The sequence below is a fragment of the Camelina sativa genome, chromosome 13, assembly GCF_030686135.1.
Source record: "Camelina sativa cultivar CO46 ecotype springtype chromosome 13, ASM3068613v1".
In the NCBI taxonomy this organism is placed as follows: Eukaryota; Viridiplantae; Streptophyta; class Magnoliopsida; order Brassicales; family Brassicaceae; genus Camelina; species Camelina sativa.
Genome location: NC_141892.1, coordinates 15,361,810 through 15,388,371, shown reverse-complemented (window position 1 = coordinate 15,388,371; position 26,562 = coordinate 15,361,810). Strand labels below are relative to the sequence as shown.

Sequence of the window (26,562 nt, the reverse complement as noted above, 5' to 3'; positions counted from 1 at the left end):
CCCATCAACGCCATTCAAAGCAACAAGGGTGGGGAGTACAGTAATTTCCCGATGTTGGAGTTTCTTGCATCCAAAGGCACAACTATCCGTTTCTCATGCCCTCACACGTCACATCAGAACGACAAGGCAGAACAGATGCTTTGTATGATTAAAAATATTGTTATCGTATATTGCTTGTTCAAGCATCCATGCCACTGAACTTTTGGGTCGAGGCGCTTCACACAGCCGTATATCTATTGAACATCATCCCTTCTGTGGCCATCCAAAATGAGGTTTTATTTTCTCCGTTGTTCAAAAAACTAGTCTCCAATACTCACCTTCGTATCTTTGGTTATCTTTGCTATCCAAACCTTCTTCCCGTCACATCACACAAACTCACACCTCTTTCGACTGCATGTGTTTTTCTTGGATACCCACATGATCATCATGGTTATCGATGCTTAGAGCTCTCCACTCAAAAAATAATTTTCTCTAGGCATGTTATATTTGACGAAAATGTGTTTCCTTTCTCCTCACCTCTACAGCTAAACAACCAGCCACAAGCCGTGCCTCTTACGCCACCATCTCCAATTCCTTGGAAAATCTGTCTTCCACTTCCTTAGCCAAATTTGCGGCCCATTATCCCAGTGAGTTCTCCTCCCCCTTCTCCATCAAATATGCAGCCCAATAATCCACTTCCATCGCATGTCATTACCACCCGAAGCAAAAGTGGAATAACAAAGCCGACACATCGGCTTAATCTCAATGTTTTGACAATATCTCCACTTCCTTTCTCTCATATTCAGACTATTAAAGATCCAAATTGGAACAAAGCCATGACCTTAGAAAATGAAGCTCAAATTAAAAGTAGGACGTGGGATCTTGTTACGCAGCCAGTTGCTAATGATATTATTCGTTGTATGTCGCTTTTCAAGCACAAATATGATGCACATGGCAACCTTGCGCAATACAAAGATCGCCTCGCCGCTAATTCCCGCTCACAGCAAGTTTGTGTAGGTTGTGATGAAACTTTCAGTTTGGTGGTTAAGCCGGTTACCATAAGCGCAAATCTTGGGGTTGGGGTCTCGCGAGTGGACACTTCATCAGCTGGATGTCAAAAACGCTTTTCTCAATGGGGATCTTGAAGAAACGATCTACATGCATCAACCCCCGGTTTTATTGATCATTTGAAACCTAATCACGTTTGCTTGTTGCGTAAGTCACTATATAGACTTAGGCAAGCTCCTCACACTTGGTACAATCATTTTGCCACCTATTCTAAACGGATTGGGTTCACGCAAAGTAAGTTTGATCAATCTCTCTTTGTCTACAATTATAACAAGGAACTGGTCTATCACATCATCTTCCTCACGCCTTCTTCACTCCATCATCTCCTCTCTCAATACCAAATTTGAAATGATGGACATAGGCAAACTTCACTATTTCCTTGGTATTGCGATAACACGTTATGCCTTCGGTTTGGGCTTCTATGTCCAACTGTAGTCTGTGTCTTACTCTAGTGGATACAAAACCCATTTTGCATGCTGATGCTGGTTCACTAATCGTTGATGCCATGTTGTATCGCAGTCTTGATGGTGCCATTCAATATCTTACATTCACCGACCGGATATCGCCTATGCTTTTAAAAAAGTGTGCCTTTACATGCATGATCCCCGAGAGGAACATTTTAACGCTTTAAAACTCATTCTCCGGTATGTCAAAGGCGCTTTAAGTCATGGCCTTCGAACTCTTTGGTGGACATCCTTGTAGCCTTGCTGCGTATTTGGATGCTGACTGGACAGGCTGCTCTGACACAAGACGCTCCACCTCTGATTATCGTGTCATTCTTGTTGATAACCTGATTTCCTGGTCGACTAAGCGTCAGCAAACCGCTTCCCGGTTAAGTGCCGAAGCACAATATCGTGGAGTGGCCAATGCTCTGGCCGAGGCAACAAGGCTACGGAATTTATTTCTTTTGTTTTATCTTCTGCTGTCCAAGGCTATGATAGTCTATTGTGAATGTCAGTGTCATTTACCTCTCTTCCAACCCAGTTGATAGAACGTTTTTAAATCAAAGTAAATATGTATATGGAAAATGTTGATTCGAAAATTTCGTTGAAGAAGAATTTATGGTATCAAAAGCCTATGAAATTGTTGCAAAGGAGATATGAGGTAAAGGAGATTAGAGATGTAGAAGAGTTTGTTGCTTCTGAACCGAGTTCTTGTGCAAAACAAAGGGGTTTTAAAACAATATATTATATTTGATTTATTTGGACGTTTAATACCTAATTGTTTTGGATTGAAATAAAAATACACCAAATTATAAAAACATGTCATTTAAAACCCAAAATAATATGTGTTATTGTTTTCATTTCCAAAAATTTTCAACAAAATCAAAATTTCAATTTTACTCTCGTTATCTAATTAATTTTTAATTTTTAATATAAAAACTTTCAGTTTTCTATTAACATATCTAACAGGAAGTTAATCCCGGTCATTTGCTTCATTCTCTTCTTCCTTCTCCTCTCCCTACTCGTCGTCGTTCCTCCTCTTTTTCATCTTTCATCGCCGTTTCTACCTTCTTTTCATCTCCTGCCAGATAATGATGGACAAATCATTGAACCACAGTCCATCAGTGCAGGTAAATGAGATTCTCTATTTAGATCTGCTAGCCATCGTAATTACCATCGACCGACGTCACTTACCATTCATTAAACATTCAACTAAAAATATTTTTTTTTTAGCATTTGGGCCTCTCGCTAAGAAGCCCAATGATCTGATAGATTTGTTTTTGGAAAGTCATAATATCATATATAAAGGGAACTCGTCCTTTTCATATAACTACTCGTCTATAAAAACAGGACATAGTATACTAAGAACACGACCAAATATGCTCAATTTGCACTAAACAAAAAAATTAAATAAATGATTTTAGTCTCTTTGTTCTTAACAAATTCCTTAGCCATTCTCTTTCTAAAACATATCCTCAAACGAACCACCAAGGCAAACCTACCACCGTCTCCATGGCGGTTTCCGGTGATTGGAAACCTCCATCAGCTCAGCCTCCATCCCCACCGCTCTCTCCGTTCCCTTAGCCGCCGATATGGGCCGCTCATGCTTCTCCACTTCGGTCACGTCCCTATTATCCTAGTCTCTTCTGCTGAGGTAGCTAGTAATGTCATGAAAACACACGATATAAAGTTTGCCAACCGCCCAAAAACAAAAATGGTTGATATACTTCTTAATGGTGGGAGAGATTTGGTATTTTCCCCCTATGGAGAATATTGAAGGCAGATGAAGGTATTTTACTTCCTTAATGTTTTTTTAAAATTTTAATTTAGAGGTTTGTGTTGTCTTGAGGGAGAGATTATAGGAATCAGATTAAGGATTTTTTTCGTTCTCAATTTTAAGATAAATTATTTTTATGTCAATAAAAGTTTTGTGTCGCAAAAGCCATTCAAACACTAAGTTATAAATGTCTTCCTTTCTTAATTAATACACTAAGTTAAAAATGATCTTCCTTTTTTAACAGCTTTATGGTAAAAAATATATGCGCATTCATCAACTAATAACCGAATTCTAGAAATACACATTATTTTCTTGAGTTTCGAACAAATATGGATTTACAAAAAATCCATTTTCATGAGGGAGAGAGAAAAATTATTAAAGTATAGATAGTGGAAGTCTCTACCAATATTAAAATAAAAATAATAGAAAAAAGAGATAGAGGAAAATTCATTCTCAAATAATGACCTATCAGAATCATTCTAAAGATTCATTTCATCCATATCAACATTTTATTGGTTTTTCTTTTATCTTTATAAATTAATATATTTGAGAGAGTTATAGGGTCTCTAGGAATAATCTTGCTCTTAAAAGCTGTTATAGTGACAGATTCATTTTTATTGAAATTTTTTAAAATTTAGGATCAATATTAATCAGAAGAAAACGAAAGTAATTTCTCATACATATTTTTCTTTAAATATATTACCTCTTTTGTAATGATCTTAATGCTTTGAAAATTTGTATTCAGTTAAATTATTTGAAGTTTGTTAACTTTATATTTTTGACGACCAACACCGAATCCTACACAATTAATGTCTTAATGTCTTAATGTCTTAATTTTGTGAGCATTATTATTTGAGTGAATCGAATTATATAAGGAGGACATTAGAATTTTACACAATTAATGTCTTAATGTCTCCATTGGGATGCATGTAACACATGTAGAGTATCTGCGTTCCGAACCTCCTCAACAGCAAAATAGTCAGGTCCTTTGAAAATATAAGAGAAGACGAAGTCAATGTGATGATGGAAAAGCTAGAGAAAGCGAGTTCTTCCTCTTCAACGGTAAATCTAAGCGAGCTCATCTCGGATCTTACAAACGATGTTATAACTAGAATTGTTTTCGGAAGAAAATATAGTTTTGAGGAAGGTAGTGAGATTTCAAGGAGCATATTAAGGAAATTCTTGGAGCTCCTTGGTGCTTTTCCTCTCGGCGAATACATTCCTAGTTTAGCATGGATAGATAGGGTACGAGGTCTTGATAACAAAGTAAAAGAAGTAAATAACGAGATTGATGGGTTTTTAGAAAGAGTGGTGCAAGAACATGAAGATGCTGATAAATTCAAGTCAAGTTTTTTGAGTATATTGCTAATGGTGCAAAGAGATAAAACCGCGAAATTTGAGCTCGATCGAAGCGGGTTAAAAATTATGCTCTTTGTAAGGCAAACTCATGTTTTTCCTTTAAGAAAAGTGAAGCAGGCAGAATCAACTTAACTAATTTGTAAATTTATTTCTTTTTGTAGGATATGGTGCTTGGGGGTTGGGCAATAACTTTCACACTACTTGAATGGACGATGACAGAGCTTATGAGGCATCCAGAGTGTATGAAGAAACTCCAAGATGAAAATCGTTTAGTTCCAACGCGTAGTTTATATGTATCGGAGAAGGAAGTTGAGAAAATGAACTATCTATATGTTGTTATTAAGGAGGTCCTTAGGTTACATCCGCCGGTTCCATTACTTCCCCGGCTATTGAGTGAAGATGTCAAATTACATGGATATGACATAGCTGCAGGAACACAAGTAAGTCCTTACATCAAATAAAATCCATATCGAAGTTCATGTCTAAATTAAAAATATGGTTGTTAAGAAGAGAAAATTATTTTGGAACATAGGTGCTAATCAATTTGTGGACAATCCAAAGAGACGCTAAAACATGGGGAGCAGATGCAGAAGAATTTAGACCGGAGAGGCATTTAAATTCACTTTTGAATTTTTAAGGACAAAATTTCAGTTTCATTCCATTTGGATATGGGAGAAGGGGCTGTCCTGGAATCGACTTTGCCTTGGGTTTGGTCGAGGTGACACTTGCCAACCTAGTCAACCGGTTCGAGTGGACTGTCAAGGGAGGTGGTAAGCCTGATCTTATTGAAGCAACTGGTATTGAAGTTTGCCGCAAGTTTCCTCTTACTGTATGCCCATCTTCTACTTTATTCTCTATGTAAGACTATTTCTGAAGCGACTTGTTTTTTTTTTGTTTTTTTATTCATTCATCAATGATCCCATACTTATTAACAAACCTACTGAATTAACCGAACCAATTATCAAGCAAATCATCGAATAAATCAAGATTCAGGTTACAATCATCAACTTAACATCCGTTCTAACAACAATTATTTCAGGAAAACTAACATCCTAACACAAATCATAACATAACAATCAAAACACCAAAAATGCCTACATCATCATCTTCCTCGTTACCATAATCCCACAGACACACTTTACCTTTACTTGTACCAAACATAAAACAATGCATGAATATTATTAAAAATACTTAGGCAACAAATTACACTGACCAAACCTGCTGAACAGTAGTGTTGATCGATACCCGCACTCGACAAACTTGGTGTTGATTGACGGGAAATGGCCTATTTCACACTCAACAATACCGATCTTGCGTTTTTATATACGAACAAATCAACAGTGCCTATTCCAAATTGAAATATCAAAAATTCAAATAATCTACCTGAACTTTAATTATAGTGCTTTAATCAAAATCCATTGTTGATTATGCTGATCGGGACCAATGTGACGATAATGTGGCAATGAACTAGTAAAATCACTCCTAAAAGACGTCGTTTTGGGCGTCAAAATTTTAAAAAATTGCAAAATTGTCTCTGCCGGAAGGATATAAATTGAACCAATACTTTATTAAATTTCTAATAATTTCACAAAAATATAAATACAGTATAATTTTTATAAATTAATAAACACTGTAAAATAATACAAATTTCTGGTTCTATGTTGGACCGGTGTAAAAACTATAAAATCTAATACAATAATAAAAAAATATTTTATGGAATATCTGAGAACTTTTTAATAAAATAACTAGGATTTAATTCGTTGTACACCACAGGACAATTATTTTATATATAATTTTTTCTTTATTTTTTTTTTTACAAATAGAGTGAGTTTCTTTGATTTTTAGTATTGATGTTACAGTTATATATGTTTTGGTGTTTTCTATAATAAATTAATAATATTTTTTATAGAATTTTTGTGGGTTAAATTCGGGAGAAGTATAATTATTTGAATATTTAAGACTATATGATATCTAAGATTTAATGGTGACGTACGATTTTGTTTTATTTCAGAAAAATCTTACCAAAAAAGAACAGTTTTTTTTCACTAAAACATTAAAATCTTTTAGTTTAATAGTAATATAAAAATTGATTGTAGAAATATTTTAGGAATAATCAGTTATTGTGATTTTGGTGTATATTTATAACACCCTCAAACTAAAAGAAAGATTCGGGGTGGGTGTCGATCAACATCACCTATTTCTAATTGGTCAGTTTGGGTTTAAATTGTCGGTTTGGTTTGGTTCGATTGTTGGAAAACCAAGGGCGTTAGTTTTTTAAGGCCAAAAACTTGACGCCACTGAGAGGATAGTCACTTTTGTTGTTTCCCAAAGAGTTAGAAAGAAGAGAGAAAGTTCAGAGAGAGTTTTGTGAGTTTTTGAAACTTTTGTGTGTCGTTTCTGGAGAATTCTAGCCTTGGGAGTGGTGATCTAGAGTGGTGGTCGGTTGTGAAGCTCATTGTAGTGCCTTGTTTTGTCGTGGTCGAGTCAGATCTTCCTGCTTTAGAGGTGAATGTATGACTATGGCTTATCTAAGCATTAGATCTCTGATTTTCTGTGTTTTTCTGTGATTTGGTGGATTGGTTCCTTGCTTGTTGTGTGTTTTTCTGTAATTTGGTGGATTGATTCCTTGCTTGTTATGGGTTTTTCGTGGTTTATATGGCCTTGTGTGTTGTCCTTGGGAGAGTTGGCAGCGTTGATGTTGTGGGATCAGTGTCGATTTGGAAAATGAATAAAGTTAGATTTGATTGATATGTTTGCCGTTTGGCTGGAAATTTTAATGGTTGCTAACACCAATTTCAGTCACTCAAAATGTTTCACAGTTTTATTTTGTCAGTTGCTCTTTATTTTTGGCATTAATTATTTTTATCTTACAAAAGAGAGAAGAATAGTGAATATAATTTGATTTTTTTCTCATACTTTTCAGATATTTTTTTAACCTTTTTGTATTAAAAAGTTATGGAGAAGAAATAGAAACAAAATTTCCCTCCTTCTCATATATGTATGTGTTTGGTATAACACCATTATCATTATACAAGTTTTCTTCAAACATAAAAAGTAAAAACACATTCATTTTGCTCAAAAATTAGTTCTTATTTCACAATCAATTATTGTAATGACAAAAGTAAAATTAGCATTATAAAAGTTTCTCATTTAACTATATAATTATTTCATATTTTGAATAAGATAATGATTTATTACTCTATAATTTTCATTTAAAAATAACTGATTTCATTTTTCTAATTTATTATGAATTATAGTATTCATTCCACTTTTTATAATTTACTACAAAAATTTTATAAGTTATGATAATTTACTACTATAATCTATTGTCATAATGACAAAAATAATTCTTTAGCATTATAACAATTATCATTTAACAATGTTCATATTTCATATCATGAATTAGAAAATGATTTATTACTCTATATTTTTCATTTTCAAACTTAACTAATTTTATATTTTTATTATTATTTATTATAATGTATATAATTAAACCATTACAAAGTTACTAATCAAAGTTACAAAGTTACTCAACCATTCCTCTTGTACTGTATCGTTTGTTTTCTTTGCTATCTTTAATCGTTTTTTTTTTTTTTTTTGGTCAACATAATCGTTTTCTTTTTACACGTCATTTGTATAACCACTGTGTATAACTGTTATCATTCAAAACCAGTCTAAAATTAGATACAGACAAAGTAGGTAGACAGATAAGCACGGTTTGGGATAGGTCTTTGATTGATATCATAACTTGCTTAATCAACCACACGTTATGTAAATAAATATTTTAAACGAAGAAGTGGAAGTTCCCAATATTCATAGTCGAATCAAATGATATTTTATGTACACAAATTTAATAATGGTCGATAAAATCATTAAAACAGTACCAAATCTTTTATGCAAAATATTTTAAATAAACAAGTGGAAGTTCCCAATATTTATCGTCTAATCACATGAACTTTTATATACAAAATTTCAATAATAGTCGATGAAATCATAAAAGCAATACAAAATCCTTCATGCAAAGAAATATTATAATAAACAAGTGGAAGTTCAAACTAATCGTCTAATCACATGAACTTTCTATAGTACCTAACATCCCCAATTTTATAATTGGAAGTTGGGCCAATTTTGATAGTTCAGCCCATTAGCAACCTAAATGAGCAAAACACAAAACGACAAGGGTTTATGTGTGTCGAAGTATGAGCGTAATACATGGATGTGTATCTCCTTCATGACCGTCAAAGGGAACGTCCATCAAAAACCCTAAGAACATAGCACCTAGATCCTTGTTCTTGAGCAGAAGTGGACGTTTTCTTGTTGTGTTGTTATTGGAAAGAGAGAGGAGGAGAAAAGAGGGTCGTGAGGAGAAAAGAAGAGAGAGAGAGAGAGAGAGAGAGAGAATGGGATGTGTAGAGAGGGGAGAGAAGTACGTCATGGATTTTGTGGAACACTGGTGGGGTAGGTTTGATCATGTCATAACTGTGGAAAGCCTCGGTGGGGGTGGAGGAGCAACGCCGGAGTAACTGAAAGGTGGAGAAAAGAAGAACAAGAAAGAGTTAAGAAGGATATAATAGCAGTTTGAAGAGGCGACTTTGGAGGCTCGTCGGACAACGTATTTGACATTAGTTTATCAATCTACAAACACCGGCGTGATCATCATCAAGCCATGAGCTCGTAGCAACTGATGGAAGTCCAATCGGAGTTATATTCAAGAAGTTATGTTCGTTGCTTCCTGCGTAAGAAATATGGGAACCAGTCCGAACCTGCAACTCTAGAAATCAGATTCGAGGTTGTCTCTTTGAAACAGCGTTCGGTATTCCAAAACTTACCTGATCGAGCTGAGATTTTTTGGGGAGCTTCAGGGTACTATAATCTAAATATTCAATGGTGGGATTGTGATTTTAACGGTTAGTTGTGGTTTTACCCGTGTGTTAGGCTAGTTTGTATAGAATAAATGGTGACATTGTAATGTTTGGTTGGCAAACTGAGGTTGGATGGGGCTGCAGCTTTTATGGGTCTGACATGGGAAAGGAGAATTGAGTTTCAACATTTAAGTGGCAAAGGTGAGGGTGGTAATCGCGGAAACACAATGATTATTTTCTCAGCATGTTCTTCATGAATTACTTGTATAGGCTTGGAAACTATGTGATTGGATATGTCTATTGTTTGATATTGTATGATTTGATATGATGATTAGATGTATGATTATAATGAATGATGACATGATGTGATGAGTTGATGTGTAACATGATGATCGTTGTGTGGTGATATATGAAATGAGATAGTGTGTTGGGGACACAAACATGGGATTTGTTTTTTGCCTCGTGATGGGTGGAACATGGGATTTATTTCAAACCTCGTAATTGGACGAACATGGGATTTTTTTCGTACTTGGCGATTGGACGAACATGGGATTTGTTTTGTGCCATGCTAAGCCGATGGGATTTCGGTTTAGCGATATTGATGATGAATGTGTGTATCAATGAATGTGTTGGTGTTTAGATATGGTTTAAGTAATATTATGAATATGCTAGATTGAGTATTATGGTGAAACCGTTATGCTTGTTGGATGTATGCCAAGAATGTGGAGTCTGATTCTATGCTATGCACTGATTGTTGAATGTGATTAGAATGTCGTCATTGTGTTCACCTTTTTATCTTTTCCCTCAGGTTAAATGCTTTGTGAGTTGTGGAACAAGTTTTATGATTGAAAGAGTTTTATTTTTAAGAAAGAAGCATTTTGGCGGGACCATTTGAATAACACGTTGTCTTAGCCGATAAGGCGGGACAGGTGTTACAATTTTGGTATCACAGCACCAGGTTATGTCAAATCGGTTCTGACCCGGGAGGCAGTCCTGAGGGAGATTGAATTTTCTTGAGCATGTAGGCTTACAAGCTGAAGTCATAAGTTGACTTGGAGAAGTTAACATTGGTGGAAAAGAATGCTACTAAGGTCCGTAGTTTTTCTTGGAGTCACATGCAGCAACCAGAAGTTGTTAAAGAGCTTGCTAGTATTGTTAAACGAAGTACTTGACACACATGGAAGGACGTGATGCTCAAGTGGATGGAGGTTTGGGGTGCTAGCTTCTAAAAAGTCAAATGGACATTTGATGAAATATTGTTGAAGGATGTTTTTGGAGTTGGTGCCATAACTTTAAAGATGAGGTGTTTCATAAAGATCACTAGTTGAGGTTATTCTAGTGCTTGGAGAGCACAAAAGGTAATTGCAGCGGAGGAAATGGAAATAAGAAGTGTGGGAGGAAACCACACAACAATAATTCACATTATGGACTTCTACAGAGAATGTGTATATGTGTTAAAGATGATTTAAAAAAAAAAAGGAGGATTGCAAGAAGAGGAAGACGCTAAGTCTACAATGTATGAAGTTTGATAGAAGGTATAGGAATCAACTAAGGATAGTGGAATGAAGATCACTAAAGATTGTGAGGAGACATTATTTCTATTTGGTGTTCGATGAATGCAGAACAAACATTATGTGGTGAAGGTGCATTACATGAGAAGTACTACCTAAAAAAAAAATGCATGGAAGTGTGAAACCAAAAAGGAACGGGGATCCTAAGAGAGTGTCGGGAAAACACTGTGATAATTTTAAAAGTTGGGAAACTTTCAGAGGGATGTTAATTTTATTGAGTGAGCGCAGCAGAAGCTTGAAGGATCATGTAACTCTGAGTTGCACAAAACCGTAATGGTCACAGTTAATGTGTACACTTCTGAACATTTTTAGACAAGGTTGTATGTTGGTGAATTGGTTATTTTCACAAGTCAAGGTAAAGAGGTAATGGAAAAACCATTTGTTGAAAATTGGAGTATTCTAATCAAGTTTTAGAACTATTTGAAGAATGTGTGTTATGTCTAAGCGAAGGAAAGCTAAAGGAACTATGACACTTGACGATCCAAGTGGTCATATGGATAACATCGGATACGCGTAAATATAAGTTAAAGTTTGTATTTGTTTAATCAAAAATTGAATAGTAAATGCAGAGAGGAATTATTCTACTGAACGAAAAATAGAGTTGTTACACACTCTAACCAAGTGGAAATTTATGATTCGTTGTTGATCGGGAAAGTTTGAAAAAAAAAAATCGAACTGAGCATATAGACAACAGATGCAAAAACAAAAACCTCTTAGGTATAACTCGTGTAATAGAAAAAAAAATAATTACTACCTCTGTCTCATAAAAATTGATGTTTTGAGATATTTTTTTGTCCCACAAAGATTGATGTTTTGTAAACTTCAAGAAGTAATCATTGAAAATATTTAAAAGTTTGAATTGTTATTGGTTTAAAATTAAATAATATCTCTTTAGTCAAAGGAAAAAATATATTTAAACTATGTAATCATTGTTTAAAAGCTTCTAAACATCAATCTTTATGAGACAGAGGGAGTAGATGATAAGGGAAATAAAATAACGTTTTTAACAATTTTCATATTCTAAATTTTCTATTGTTGTAACATCCATGTTCCAGAATTATATTTTGGGTTATGATGAATAAACCAAAACGGGATTTTAGTTAATTTTGGTTTAATTAAATTCTGGTTTAATCTAATTAAACCAAAAACCCTTAATCTCCCACATAAGTCACGCCTCCTCTCTAGTTTTTGCTTTTGTCAACATTGAGAGAGAGGGAGAGAAAGTGTGAGAACTCTTGGTTTTATGGTGTAAAAGAGGAAGAGAAGAAGATCAAGCTTTTTCCTTAGAGCAAAGAGAGAAACATAACTGTTAGGTTTGGTAGAAGGAGAATCCGACTACTCAAATCATTTCTAAAGGAGATATCGGCAGTTTCGTGGGGAGTTTCTTCTCAGTCATGGATTGAGACCAGCGGATGTTTCAGGATCGATAGCGGTTGCATTTGAGATCTGATCGTGCTGCAATTTTGTGAGAAGATTCTGGACGTGTAGGGCTAGCTTTTCACCGGAGGGATTTGATAATTAACGGGCGTTTCTGGGCTGTTGCAGACGTTAGGAGAGTCTCAACGGGTTGTATTTGTGTTATAATCAGTTTGATAAGGTGAGTGCGGGACCATGAGCTTATCTAAGCGATTGGGTTGTATGACTTGTTTTGTGTGATGATGTGTAGGTGTGGTGAATGTGTTATTGGGAGTTCTTTTTAATGGATGGTTTGTTATATTATGTTTGTGGTTGTACTCTTGATTTGCTTGTGTGTATAGCTCGTAGATGGGAGGATCGCCTCACTGAGTATTTTTGGTAATACTCACGCATCTTATTTTGTTTGTGGTGCAGGTAATGTGTAGCGTGGAATCATGGCAATGAGTAGAAGGATGATCTAGGGTCTCTTTTGTGTGTTGGTGGTTATATTGTTCATGTTGGAACCTTGCATAGGCATGTGTTAGGTTGTTGGTTATGATTTATGTTTCCGCTGGGAATGGTTTATATTGGTTTACAGTTTTTGTTATAATTGAATATTATGGGATATTTAATTATATTATTATAAAAAAATGGGTCGGGTTGTTTCAGTTTGGTATCAGAGCCCTTACGGTTCTAGGGCGGGTTAATGGATGATTTAGAGTGGCTTAAGGAAATTTAATTGGTGGAATTATTTTCCTGTTGTTTGATGAATGATGTTGTTGATATAATTGATTATGAGTAGTTAGTCAATTTTCATATGGTATGGAGTTCTAAGTTTCTATTGTCAAGAATTAAATAAAAGGAAAACACCAACTCTTATTGCCAAAAGAAAGAAAAAGGAAGAAAAAACAGAGCAAGAGAAAAGGAAGGAAAACGGAGACACCGACTAAGATCATCACCCTGCATCAGGTCACCCGGGGTAGAGAAAGATTCGCCCTCGAATCTTCATGTTCTTCTGGTGGAAAATCTGGAACGAGATGCTTCACGTTGAAGACGTCAGAACAACGAACCTCCAGAGGAAGACGGACACGAAATGCATTTGCGTTTATTTTTTCCAAGACCTCCAAAGCTCCAATCTTTCTTGCTTTCAGCTTCTTGTATTCACGAGGGGAGAAGCAATCACGAGTTAAGACTGCCCACACAAATTCTCCCACACGGAATTGAACATCTCGACGATGTCTATCAGCCTCTGCTTTGTACTTTGCCGACGAAACCTTCAAATTATCATGAACCTGCGCATGAATAAAAGAAAGATTGACCACAAAGTATACAGCTTGACCATGATCACGAGTAGCATATGGTGTGACGCCAAGATCAACAGGACCTCGTGGCACAAGTCCATACACCACACGAAATGGGCTAAACTGAGTACTTCTATTAACGGCATGGTTGTGGGCAAATTCCGCTTTGCATAATACTGTATCCCAAGATTTTATGTTGTCATCTACAAGACAACGAAGCATATCTCCCAAAGAACGGTTCGTAACTTCCGTTTGACCGTCGGACTGAGGATGATATGCAGAGCTCATGTCAAGGCTAGTCCGAAGCATACGCCAAAGAGAACGCCAAAAGTGACTAAGAAAACGAGAGTCGCTGTCTGATACAATGGAGCAAGGCAGTCCATGAAGCCTATAGATCTCACGAAAAAAAAAAAGAGCCACTTGAACTGCATCTGTTGTCTTTTTGCAAGGTAACAAGTGCATCCTCTTAGGTATGTTTTTGTGGCCACTTGAACAAAAACCACCATTTAGGTATGTTTCGAGCCTTCAATGAGATTCCACGGTAAGTTGTTTTGTGTGTTGTTAGTCGTTTTGTGTTTTTAGCTTCTATGAGGGAAGTGCACTTGGATATTGACAAGTTGTTGGAAAGTGGGGGGATCACGCTGGTAATGCGAAATACTGTTGGCGATGAATTTTAAAAGTAGATGTGTTGGAAATGGATTTCCGGGAAGTTAAGATGGAGATTTAATTTGAATTTTTCTTTTGGGACTTGTGTGTCAGGTGGAAAAGAAAATAGGTCAGGAATCCTATAAATGGAAAGTTTCTATAAATAGAAAGTTTCTAAAAATAGAAAATTCTATGAATAGTTAGGACTTGTCTATTTTTGGAAAAGGGATGTGAAATGTCATAGTGGCGGGAATGTTTAGAGGTTGACCTGAAGAGTGGTCACAGATGAGATGATCAGTTCTCATGGATTTTTGATTGGTGATGTCACAGTGATAGGAGAATTTGCGAATTCTGGAAAATTGGAAGTTTTATGAATAGTTAAAACTTACTTATTTTTGGGAGATGGGTGAGTAAACAGCCTTAGTGGCAGGGATGTTTGAGGTTGGCCAGAAAAATGGTCATGATGGTGGTGATATTCTAGTGAGGGAATATGGTGGTTAGTATGACATTGCGATATTTTACGCATACAACGGGAGGTGATTCTAGTCGGAAAGTGCTTGGAGACATCAAGACTTGTTTGCTTTAGTTACGGTGGGTCCTGAACAACTCATAAGGAGATGGTGGTTCTCCTGAGGGGATGGTGGTTCCCATGTGTACCGATTGCTTGAGGGCTGGTTGGCCCTGAGAGCGGCAGAGGAGATGGTGGTTCTCCTGGGAGATGGTGGTTCTACGGAGGGAATGGTGGTTCCCCTGGTACCGAGATCTTGAGGGTGACGACCCAAGGGTGAGACGGTATGGCTCGAGGATGGTGGTCTGAGATTGAGATCAGTATAACTCAAAGGTTTTGACCTGAGAGTGGATGAGTTTGGAGCAAATAATGTTGATGTGTGGTTTATTTTGCTTCAAAATCTTTTATCTTAAAAAGATCACACAACGGCTGAAAGTGCACAGCTACTCAGTAGTAGTATTTAAGGATCAATCCCACAAAGAGAGAGAGTTGTTGTTTAGAGAATCCATCGGAAGAGATGTAAGGCTAGGACTCGATAAAATGGGGGGTTTTGGTTGTCAAGGTCGTAAGTAAGCAATAAACGTAAATAAAAAGCAAGTAAAATAAATAAAACAAGCGTTGGGCATCAAGGAGAATCGCAGGGGTTTGATGATCTAGTTATCTAAGAAAGTTTATGATTATTTTGTTTATCTAAAACTCGGACTACAAACCACGAATGAACCGTTAACTTATAGTTCACAAGCTAACCGTCTAAGTTCCCTATACTACGAGACTCAACTGTAGCAGGCAACGACACATAGATCAGAGAATTTTAAACAGGTTTGATTCTAATCCATGAAGTTCCATAGGTAAGGGGTATGTGCTTCCTATGACACCTCACACATCTAAGCTAGGTCAAGCACACATGCAAGTTTTTGGCGAAGCACACACACTTTAGATCATAGTTAGTTCATGAGGCTAACTTAAAGCATTAAGCAAAGACTTAGAATTAAAGCATAGAATAAACTAGAATATAAATCTAACAAACCCTAAAAATTGCCACCTAAACTAAGATCATCTCCCCCTTTTGATTATCTCTTTAAACCCAACTAGAAAACTACTCTAGCATGTTTAAAGGAATCATCAAAGCAAGGTTTAAACAATTCATAAACATAAAAGAAGAAATAGAGAAAAGGCTTTTAGATATTACTTCAATGATTGTCAAACAAAGTTGTAGGATCTTCTTCCTTTAGAAATAAGGACAAAGCAAATAGAATAGTAAGAGTATGGTAGATCTTCAAAGCTTAAAAGAGATGGAATGAGAGAGGTCTCTAGTCGTGGCTACTTCTCTGGTCGTGTTTCTTGGCTGCTCGATGAAGGCACACACTAAACCCTAGGTTTAGAAGAGTATTTATAGGGTTTTTGAAAGCTTAGGGTTTTGTAAGCGTAAAAACATCTTTTCTTGTTGACTGTAGAACAAGAGGCGGATGAGGATGGTTCAGGACCGTCGTGACTCCTCCGGTCTGGGCCGCCGTGATGGTTTCTAATCAGGCCGTCATTAAAGTCCACTTGGCTTCAAACTTATCTTCTCGTCGGTTTATAACACGTCTCGGTAAATCGGCCATAACTTCCTGCTGAGTGAACGGATTGACTTGATTCTACTTGGAAGAGAAAGCTGACTCTCTCAGCTTTCCATAGACACCAAGAAATTCAAAATGAGAGTTCTGAAAGTTCTTCAAAAGTGTCCCGTATTGTAAAGATCTTAATCCGTCCTGAAACGTACTTTCCTTGTCTTTTGGTCCTTTTTGCTATAAAACCTGTAAAACCTTCTTGAAACCTAAAATACTTGATAATAGACATTAAAGCCTTGAAATCATATCAAACTCATCCTAAATGCATACTAAAACTATAGCAAAAATGGGTAAAAAAATGATATTATCAACTCTCCCAGACTTAGACTTTGCTTGTCCTCATGCAAACAATTAAAGTAAATCATGGAAAAGAGGTTTTGAAAATAATGGGAATTCACTTATCTTTGGGGATATTGTCTTTGCACTCTTCTTCGCCTTGACATTAGGAACTTACATTTGTAATCCAGCATGAGAATCATCAATGCTCCAGAATCTCCATTTTCATCTCTTTACATAAATTAAGCAATAATTAAAAGTGAAATCTTACCAAGGGAAGATCGATCAATGGCTTGTCGACTCTCTTCAAGCCAAGACTTTCTTCGTATGATTCATTTCCTCTCCCTTTTCTCACTTCCAAGTTTTTCTCCCTAATTTTCTAGGGTATCATTTTTTTTATAGGTCCCTTGCTCTTTTTCTTCCTCTTTTTTTTTTGTTTTTATATATTGGACAGGCTTCCATGAAATCCAAAGTATGCACTGGTTTACGCGACGTACCTTGGCTCACTTCTTTGCTACCTATATCCTTATTCATTTCTTTTTTTTTTCTTTTCTTTTCTTTCTCTTTTTTTTTAAGAGTTTCGAAGGGAAGAGAGAGGGGAACATACTTTTGAAGAAGTGTAATGTCTTGTGTGGCTTGAATGTAGAGATCTTGTCCAATGTATACCAATTCCCAGAGCTTGATAATTAAGTCCGGTTTAGGTCCTATAAAAGTCAGAGACAACGCTAGATCATCCGAATATCCATTGAATAGGGACTTTGGGGATTGTTGAGTCGGCTCACAGTCTTTCCAAACTTCGGTTCTGTTGTCAAGCATAATCAAGAGTCATAAGACTGTTAATCCAAATCAAATAAACCGTTAGAATAAGATCATAATCCCCTACTAATTTTGACTTAATAAAAAAAAAGTGACTCGATAAAAACGTCAAAGTTATTGATGTAAAAAGTGGAAAAATGTCTCAAGTCAACAAAGTAGAAAGTAGCATTAGTATAGGATGGAACATCCTTCCCCCAGTCTTAAATCACACCGTCCTCGGTGGGAAAAAAAAGAGTTGAGGATTAAAAATCATAAGGAAAAAGTGAAGGGATTAAGAACAATATCACCTTGATGGAATGTGTTTTTGTCGACTCTGAGACTTTTTATGGTTACCCAAAAACTGTCTAGAATTCAGCTGTGGTATGAAGATTTGGTGACTAACAGTTTGTACTTCCTTTGGTTGCTTGACATACCTAAATAAAAGAGTGGTGATGGTTGGTGGTAGGATGGTGGTGTTAGGATGGTGGTGGTTCGGAGTTGTCTCGCGATACATGGATGAACGGTCTCGGACAGCAGCAAATGGTGGGTATGGTACGCGGTACGCAGGACATGGTACACGGTACATCGGACGTGGTACGTAAGACATGGAATTGGCTACGGTTGGTATGGCTGGTGGGGACTCTCGGCATCGATCACACGAGGGTTGTGATTGATTTGTTGCCTTCGGCGTACGTCGGTCACGTTGAATATGGCCGGTCAGTAGGTGGTACTTGCCACTAGACATAGTGTGCATTGCCAATCCATGGTCCTTCTTCCTTCTCTTTTTGGCTTTTCTATTTTCTATTTTTTTTTGTTTTTTTTTTATAAACCTGAAACTAAAATGCAAAAATATTGAAAGTAAAAGAAAATAAATCCTAAAAAAGAAAAACCTACTAGATCTGGGTTGCCTCCCAAGAAGCGCACTTGTTTAACGTCGTTGGCTTGACGTTAGCTTGCTTTCTCAAGCAGGGTGAGGAGAGTCGGTTGTCCTTAGACAAGCTCTCTTGGACCTTTCTCCAATGTAGGCATCAGGTGGTTCTCGTGCATAATCTTCTTCTCTACATCTTTGAGTTGGTGGGTTGAATGGTTTAGCTTCATAGAAAATGTCTCCATTGATGTTGGTAAGAGTAATTCTTCGGTTAGGCCAGTCCATGACGGCTCCAGCAGTGGCTAGGAATGCTCCTCCAAGGATAAGTGGTGTAAACCTCCCTTTCTCGGCATTGATGCCTTGAAAATCGGTTGGAACATTGCAAATTCCAACTCTCACATGAATGTCTCGGACCATTCTTTCGGGTATTGTTAATGAGGGGTTGGCGAGTCCTACGCGTATGTCCAAGGGTTGTAAGTGTCTCAAGCCAATCTTCTTAGCAGCATCGGTTGACATGATGTTGATACATAAACCAGAATCACATAATGAATCTTTAAATTCAACTCCATTGATATAGCAAGTGATGAGGAATTGGCCAGGGCTCTCCACTTTGTGTAGTGTGGTGAACGGCCGTGGGTAGTGTAAGGCTTGATCATATAGCTCTTTCATCTCTTTCCTTAAATCACAACTCTCAATAAAGAAACGTTCAATATGATAAATAGAACAAGCTTCTGCGAAAGTGGTACCTTGGGGAAGTCTCCCAACTGCTCGGTTGAAATCACCGAGTTCTCTTAGGCTTATCATGTGTGGGTACCAACGGTTGTTCAGGAGGGTGAGACAACGTGGTTGATGTTGAAACTGTGTTCCCTCGAATAGCTCATCTTCTTCTTCATAAATATCCCCTTCTTCAATTTCTTGCAAAGTTTGGGCTCCTTTGAAGGTTGTGACGGTGTTACAAGCGACTTGGGGTGTTGATTCTTTCTCTCCTTGTTGAGAGGTCTCGTGTGAGTTGGGGTTGAAGGTTTCGGTCTCCATGGAACCTTGTAGCTTGTTCTCCACGAAATCTTCTTGTGTATTTGTAAAAGAAAATTTTCCCTTCTCTAAAAGGAAACTAGAATGTTTTCCTTTTTCGAATATGGTATCCTTTTCTTATCCTTCCTTCTCGTCTGGTCAAGTTTCTTCTTTCTTGTGTCCAGCAACACGTGAGGTGAGATCCTCAATCTTAGCAGCAAGGTCTTGGTTTTTCTCCTTTATATCCGATTCAATCTCCTTAAGTAGCTTGTGGCTCTCCTTTGTGATTGTGAATGTAGACTTTCCGGACATAATTTCTCCAAAACGTGTTTGTTCAAAACAAAGACCAAACATCTTCCTCTCAGCTTCATATGCTCGGTTCTCAAGCTTCTCCACACGCCTCCTTGTGTCTAAATCCTTGTTGAATAAAAATCCACACTTGGACTCATGGTCCTTTGTTAAATCAGAAACTTCATTGGCCAAGTCTCTAATGTTGATAAAATTATCTTAAGCACTCTTGAGATGTCTCTCTTGTTCTTCTTCAAGGCAATGGAATTTCTTCTCCATGGCTTCAGCATCTTCAGATCTTTCTTCTTCTATGCTTCTAACTCTAACAGCAATGTCATCCATTTTTCTTGAAAGATCATAATCGATTTTGTCAAGCTTCGCATGCAACATCTTCATATTCTCATCTTCAAGATCAGCTAACTGACTTATTAGGTCCAGCATCTTTTCTTATTCAGCTTTCTGTTTTGTAGACACATGAAAATTGTCTTCAAAAACTTGGTGGGGAAATCGAATAAAATCAGGCTCTCGGCGTGGATAGGGGCGGTTTAAATTGGTTTCGGCTCTCCTTGGATAGGGTCTTTGAAAAAGACTTGGACGTGACTTGGGACAGGTTCCCAATCTTCATAAATATCATATGGTGCTGGAGATGGTCGGGTTCTAGGGTTACCTCGGTAGGAAGCTTCTTTTTGGTGTTGAAATTATCGAAAATTGTTGTTTTCGGAAATTTCTTCATTAGGGATCCAAAATGTCATGCAACAGTAGAAGTCTTTGAGCTCTTCTCCTCACTCTTCTTTAGTGGATGATAGATCATAAGACTCATCATTCTCTATTGGCAAATCTTCGTAATGGCATTATATAGCTCTTTCCTCAAATAAGTTTCTTCCTCATTGATTGGGTAATCTTTTTCTCTATTCCACTCCTTGGACTTGCTAGGATCGGTTGGATACTCATGTGAGGCTCCATATCCTTCTTCAACATCAGTAGGTTGGTATAATTGATCATCACTCCAATTGTTGCGTTCGTCCGGGTTGTTGAATAAGGTTTGTAAGGCTTCAATCTTCCATTCTAGGCGGCTCTCGATGGTGTCAATGGTGTAACCCATGTTGACAATCTTGGTCCTATCACATCAATATACTCCATGTTGTTCAAGACTTTATTGTTGACAGCATTAATTTGTTCCTCCAAGCGTGTGACATCCTTGGTGATAATCTCGAGTTACCTCCAAAATCAATACTCATCTTATTCTAGCATTTAGAACTTTATCAGCCTCATCTTGACTTGATATAAGCTCTTCTATCATCTTCATGAGCTTGTTTTCAGTGTTATAGTTCCTTCAAGTGATTGGTTTTCGAGTGTCATAGAAAAAGTTTTCATTGACATCGACATTCATGACTTCTTGCGGATCAAGGTACTGGTCCGTTGCAAAGCATCGTACGTCCGCATGGTACGGTGTATATAGTGGTCAGTTGGGCAGTAAGCTGGTCCCATAGGTGCTCGGCCTTCAGATGGTCGAGTAAGAGAACGACGAGAAGGGCGCCTAGATGGTGGTACATCGGCTGGTCGAGAGTGACCAATGCCATGACCGTGCAGCGAGTGGGCTTGCGGACCGGATGGGTCTCCTTCCGTGGCTCGGTAGTGTGACATGAGCTGTGCAATTGTGAGATTCTCAAAATCTCCTGGGAGAGCGTCGAGGTTCATCCTCAAGGTCTCCTGAAATAATGAAAATCAAAAAGAAAAATTAAAAACCAAGGTGTCGTAGACGTTACTCTAGTTCCTAGACTCTTGTAAACAACAATTTCTCCCTGGCAACGACACCAAAAAGCTTTGTGATGCGTGGTTTATTTCGCTTCAAAATCTTTTACCTTAAAAAGACCACACAACGGCTGAAAGTGCACAGCTACTCAGTAGTAGTATTTAAGGATCGATCCCACAGAGACAGATTTGTTGTTTAGAGAATCTGTCGGAAGAGATGTAAGGCTAGGACTCAATAAAATGGGGGTTTTGGTTGTCAAAGTCGTATGTAAGCAATAAACGTAAATAAAAAGCAAGTAAAATAAATAAAACACACGTTGGGCATCAAGGGGAATCACAGGGGTTTGATGATCTATCTATCTCGGAAAGTTTAGGATTAGTTTGTTTATCTAAAACTCGGACTACGAAACACGAATGAACCGTTAACTTATAGTTCACAAGCTAACCGTCTAAGATCCCTATACTCCGAGACTCAACTGTCGCAGGCAACGACACATAGATCAAAGTATTTTAAACAGGTTTGATTGTAATCCATGAAGTTCCATAGGTAAGGGGTATGTGCTTCCTATGACACCTCACACATCTAAGCTAGGTCAAGCACACATGCAAGTTTTTGGCGAAGCACACACACTTTAGATCATAGTTAGTTCATGAAGCTAACTTATACAACTAAGCAAAGACTTAGAATTAAAGCATAGAATAAACTAGAATATAAATCTAACAAACCCTAAGAATTGCCACCTAAACTAAGATCATCTACCCCCTTTGATTATCCATTTAAACCCAACTAGAAAACTACTCTAGTATGTTTAAGGGAATCATCAAAGCAAGGTTTAAACAATTCATAAACATAAAAGAATAAATAGAGAAAAGGGTTTTAGATATTACTTCAATGATTGTCAAACAAAGTTGTAGGAATTTTCTTCCTTTAGAAATAAGGACAAAGCAAATAGAATAGATAGAGTATGGTGGATCTTCAAAGCTTCAAAGAGATGGAATGAGAGAGGTCTCTGGTCGTGGCTGCTTCTCTATGCGTGTCTCTTGGCTGCTCGATGAAGGCACACACTAAACGCTAGGTTTAGAAAAGTATTTATAGGGTTTTTGAAGGCTTAGGGTTTTGTAAGGGTAAAAACGTCTTTTCTTGTTGAGTGTAGGACAAGGAGCGGTGATGATAATTCAGGACCGTCGTGACTCCTCCGGGCCGGGCCGCCGTGATGGTTGCTAATCGGGCCGTCATTAAAGTCAACTTGGCTTCAAACTTATCTTCTCGTCGGTTTATACTTGATTCTACTACGAGGAGAAAGATGACTCTCTCAGCTTTCCATAGACACCAAGTACGTCAAAATGTGAGTTCTAGAAGTTCTTCAAAAGTTTCCCGTACTGTAAAGCTCTAAATATGTCCTGAAACGTATTTTCCTTGTCTTTTGGTCCTTCTTGCTATAAAACCTGTAAAACCTTCTTGAAACCTAAAATAATTGATAATAGTGACCGAATGTGGATGTCGGGGTTGATGGTGATTCAATCCCGGTTTTAGTGTTGACCAGTGGGGTCAGAACTTTGTTTGACAGATGGGGTCAGTATTGTGTTGACCAGTGATGTCAGGATTTTGTTTGACCGGTTGGGTCAGGATTGTGATGACCAGTGGGGTCAGGACTTTGTTTTCCCGGTGGGGTTAGGATTGTGTGGACCAGTCAGGATTGTATGGACCAGTGGGGTGGGGATGTGGACCGGTGGGGTTGGAATGATATTCACCGGTGGGGTCGGGATGGTGTTGATGGGTGGGGTTGGAATGGAATGACCAGTGGGGTCAGGGTGGTAGGATCCAATAGTGTCCTTGTTGCGGCAGACTGGATGGTGGGATGGTGTGAACCGTTGCGACGACGGTTGAATGAATTTTGCGGTCGAGTGGCAGTGTTTTGCAGATTTGAGGACAAATCTTTTGTTAGAGGGGAGAATTGTAACATCCGTGTTCCGAAATTATATTTTGGGTTATGATGAATAAACCAAAGGGGGATTTTAATTAATTTCGGTTTAATTATCGGTTTAATAAAATCCTGGTTTAATCTAATTAAACCAAAAATGCTTAATCTCCCAAATAAGTCATGCCTCCTCTATAGTTTTTGCTTTTGTCGACATTGAGAGAGAGGGAGAGAAAGTGTGAGAACCCTTGGTTTTATGGTGTAAAAGAGGAAGAGAAGTAGATCAAGCTTTTTCCTTAGAGCAAAGAGAGAAACAGAATTGTTATGGTTTGGTAGAAGGAGAATCCGACTACTCAAATCGTTTCGAAAGGAGATATCGGCAGTTTCGTGGGGCGTTTCTTCTTAGTCGCGGATTGAGGCCAGCGGGTGTTTCAGGATCGATTGTGGTTGCCCTTGAGATCTGATTGTGCTGCAATTTTGTGGGAAGATTCTGGATGTCTAGGGATAGCTTTTCACCGGAGGGATTTGATAATTAATGGGCGTTTCTGGGCTGTTGCAGACGTTAGGAGAGTTTCAACTGGTTGTATTTGTGTTATAATCAGTTTGATAAGGTGAGTGCGGGACCATGAGCTTATCTAAGCGATTGGGTTGTATGACTTGTTTTGTGTGATGATGTGTAGGTGTGGTGAATCTGTTATTGGGAGTTCTTTTTAATGGATGGTTTGTTATATTTTGTTTGTAGTTGACTAGTTGTACTCTTGATTTGCTTGTGTGTATAGCTCGTAGATGGGAGGATCGCCTCATTGGGTATTTTTGGTAATACTCACGCATCTCATTGTGTTTGTGGTGCAAGTAATGTATAGCGTGAAATCATGGCCATTTAAAATTATATATTAAAATGGGTTTAATAGGTAAACTGGGGCAATGTATGTTTAAATGGGTATTGTTAAATAGGTTTCAAATATATATGGGTTGAAATGGGTTTATACTTAAATGGGGTAGGTTTAAATGGGGTGGGTTTACCCATTTTAACATCCCTAAGGAGAAGGATGAATTATTGGTTATGTTATTTTGTTGTTGGAACCTTGTTAGAAGTATGCTAGGTTGTTGGTTTTTAATTGCTTGTTGATATGGTATTTATATTAAATTGGAGTTGGTTTGAATTGTTGTTGGTTTATTGTTTAAGTTGTAATTAAATATTATGGGGTATTTAATTATATTAGTATTATTAAAAAAACGGGTCGGGTTGTTTCAATTGTGTTGATTGCAATTATTTTTTTTCACATTCTTTAGGTATTTTTGGTTTTTATTTCCATTTTGAATGAAGTTTAATTATACATTTTGTTGTTTATCTTCTAAAATTTTTAACCAATTGATTATCTTATTCTTATTTAACTTATAAGCTAATCAATTGAAACCCACACTTTATATAATAAGATATATAATCAAAACAAAAATCTATTACTCTTTCTGTTTCACAAAAAAAAATATTTTAGTAATTTATCTTTGATTCATATAGAGTATCATGCACTGTACAATTTTAATGTGATTTTTACACACACTCTCTAATTTACTTTTTCCCAAAATTATTTTTAATTGAATTATTGTACATTTTCAATGTGATTTTTACATACGCTCTCTAGTTTACCCTACCCAACATTACTTTTTACTGAATTATATCATTAATCATTTAGTAAATATGAGCATATATGTACAATTCAGAAGTTTTATTAATTTGTATTAAATGTGTCAAAATACCACTCTTTATGAAAGAAAGAGAGTATATAATAAAATCATAAAATTTTGAAAAAGAAACAGTTGTGTTAACACTTAATATAGTTTACCAATATAAAACGGTTAAAATAGTAAAAAGGTAAAATTTAACCCGCAATATACTGCACAACAATTTTTCTTAAAAAATCATGATTGAATCAACTTTATATAATGTCTAATATTATATGATGTCTAATATTTTAATGTTGGTGGTGTATTAAGATACAGTACAGGTCAATGATATTTTGAATTTATTGTATTGTCTATCCAAACTCGGTCCATCATATAACTCATCCCGAGGTAATTTATTTATAGATTAATATTTATAGATTAATATTTTGTACAGTAAAACCTCTATAAATTAATACTCTATAAATTAATAATCACTATAAATTAATAAATTTTGTTGGTCCCAAGTTGGGCCAGTGTAAAAATTAACAATATTCGATAAGATAATAAGATAATAATTTTTTTGAAATCTCAATGTAAAATATGGTCCCAATAATATCATAAATTAATAATCATGTAAATTTATATATATATATATATATATATATATATATATATATATATATATATATATATATATATATATATATATATATATACTGATATAATAGTGTATGTTTCTCCTAAAACTCATTTCTATAGAACATTTGTAATGTTGTATTTTCAAACTATAATGATATCTCTAAAATATTTTATAACATGTCATACAAATAATTAAATTTTAAAGTTTTAATTTTTAGATATGCATCATTTACAATTTGATAATTAGACAGATTATTAAAATATGAGAATTAATATTATTATTATTCATAAATTTGAATTTATGTATGTCATGTGTATAAGTCAATTTGTTTATAGTATTTGTAATTTATTGTCAATAATGCTTTATAAATATTACAAGTTCAATTCTTAAACTATAAAATTTATAACATCCGAAAGTTTAATCTTATTTTGCTATAATTGTTCCAATTCATAATTAAAAAAAAAAATAAACAATTAAAAATATATCTATAAATTAATATCACTATAAATTAATAAAATGTCTTGGTCCCAACATTATTAATTTATAGAGGTTTTACTGTAGTTTGTTTTACCTCCTGTTTTAAAAATTTCCGCATATCACCGATTAAACTCCGTAAAATCGCTAGTTCCATTCCCTTTGCCTTCATTAATGACTAATTCCTGCATAATATCGATTATCTAATTAAGCGTGTCTAAATTTGATTATAACCCTTCTAATCTGATTATTGTCCGCTTTTTTTTGTATACCTATAATATTTGGATCCAAATATAAATCAAATATTCTTTTGTGCTATTTAGACAATTAGATTAAGAATTTGTAGTGTTTTACAA

At 36.3% G+C, this 26,562-nt stretch overlaps 1 protein-coding gene across 1 annotated transcript; it reads left to right on the top strand.

Annotated features, from left to right (window-relative positions):
• Positions 1–2,822: 2,822 nt before the first annotated feature.
• LOC104736911 (cytochrome P450 71A20-like) lies at positions 2,823–5,534 on the top strand. Its single transcript, XM_087480462.1, has 4 exons — positions 2,823–3,279; positions 4,210–4,701; positions 4,788–5,066; positions 5,159–5,534. Exons 1-4 carry the CDS (start codon positions 3,274–3,276, stop codon positions 5,261–5,263), a joined length of 882 nt encoding a protein of 293 aa, XP_087336588.1. The 5' UTR covers positions 2,823–3,273; the 3' UTR covers positions 5,264–5,534.
• The last annotated feature ends 21,028 nt before the right edge of the window (positions 5,535–26,562 follow it).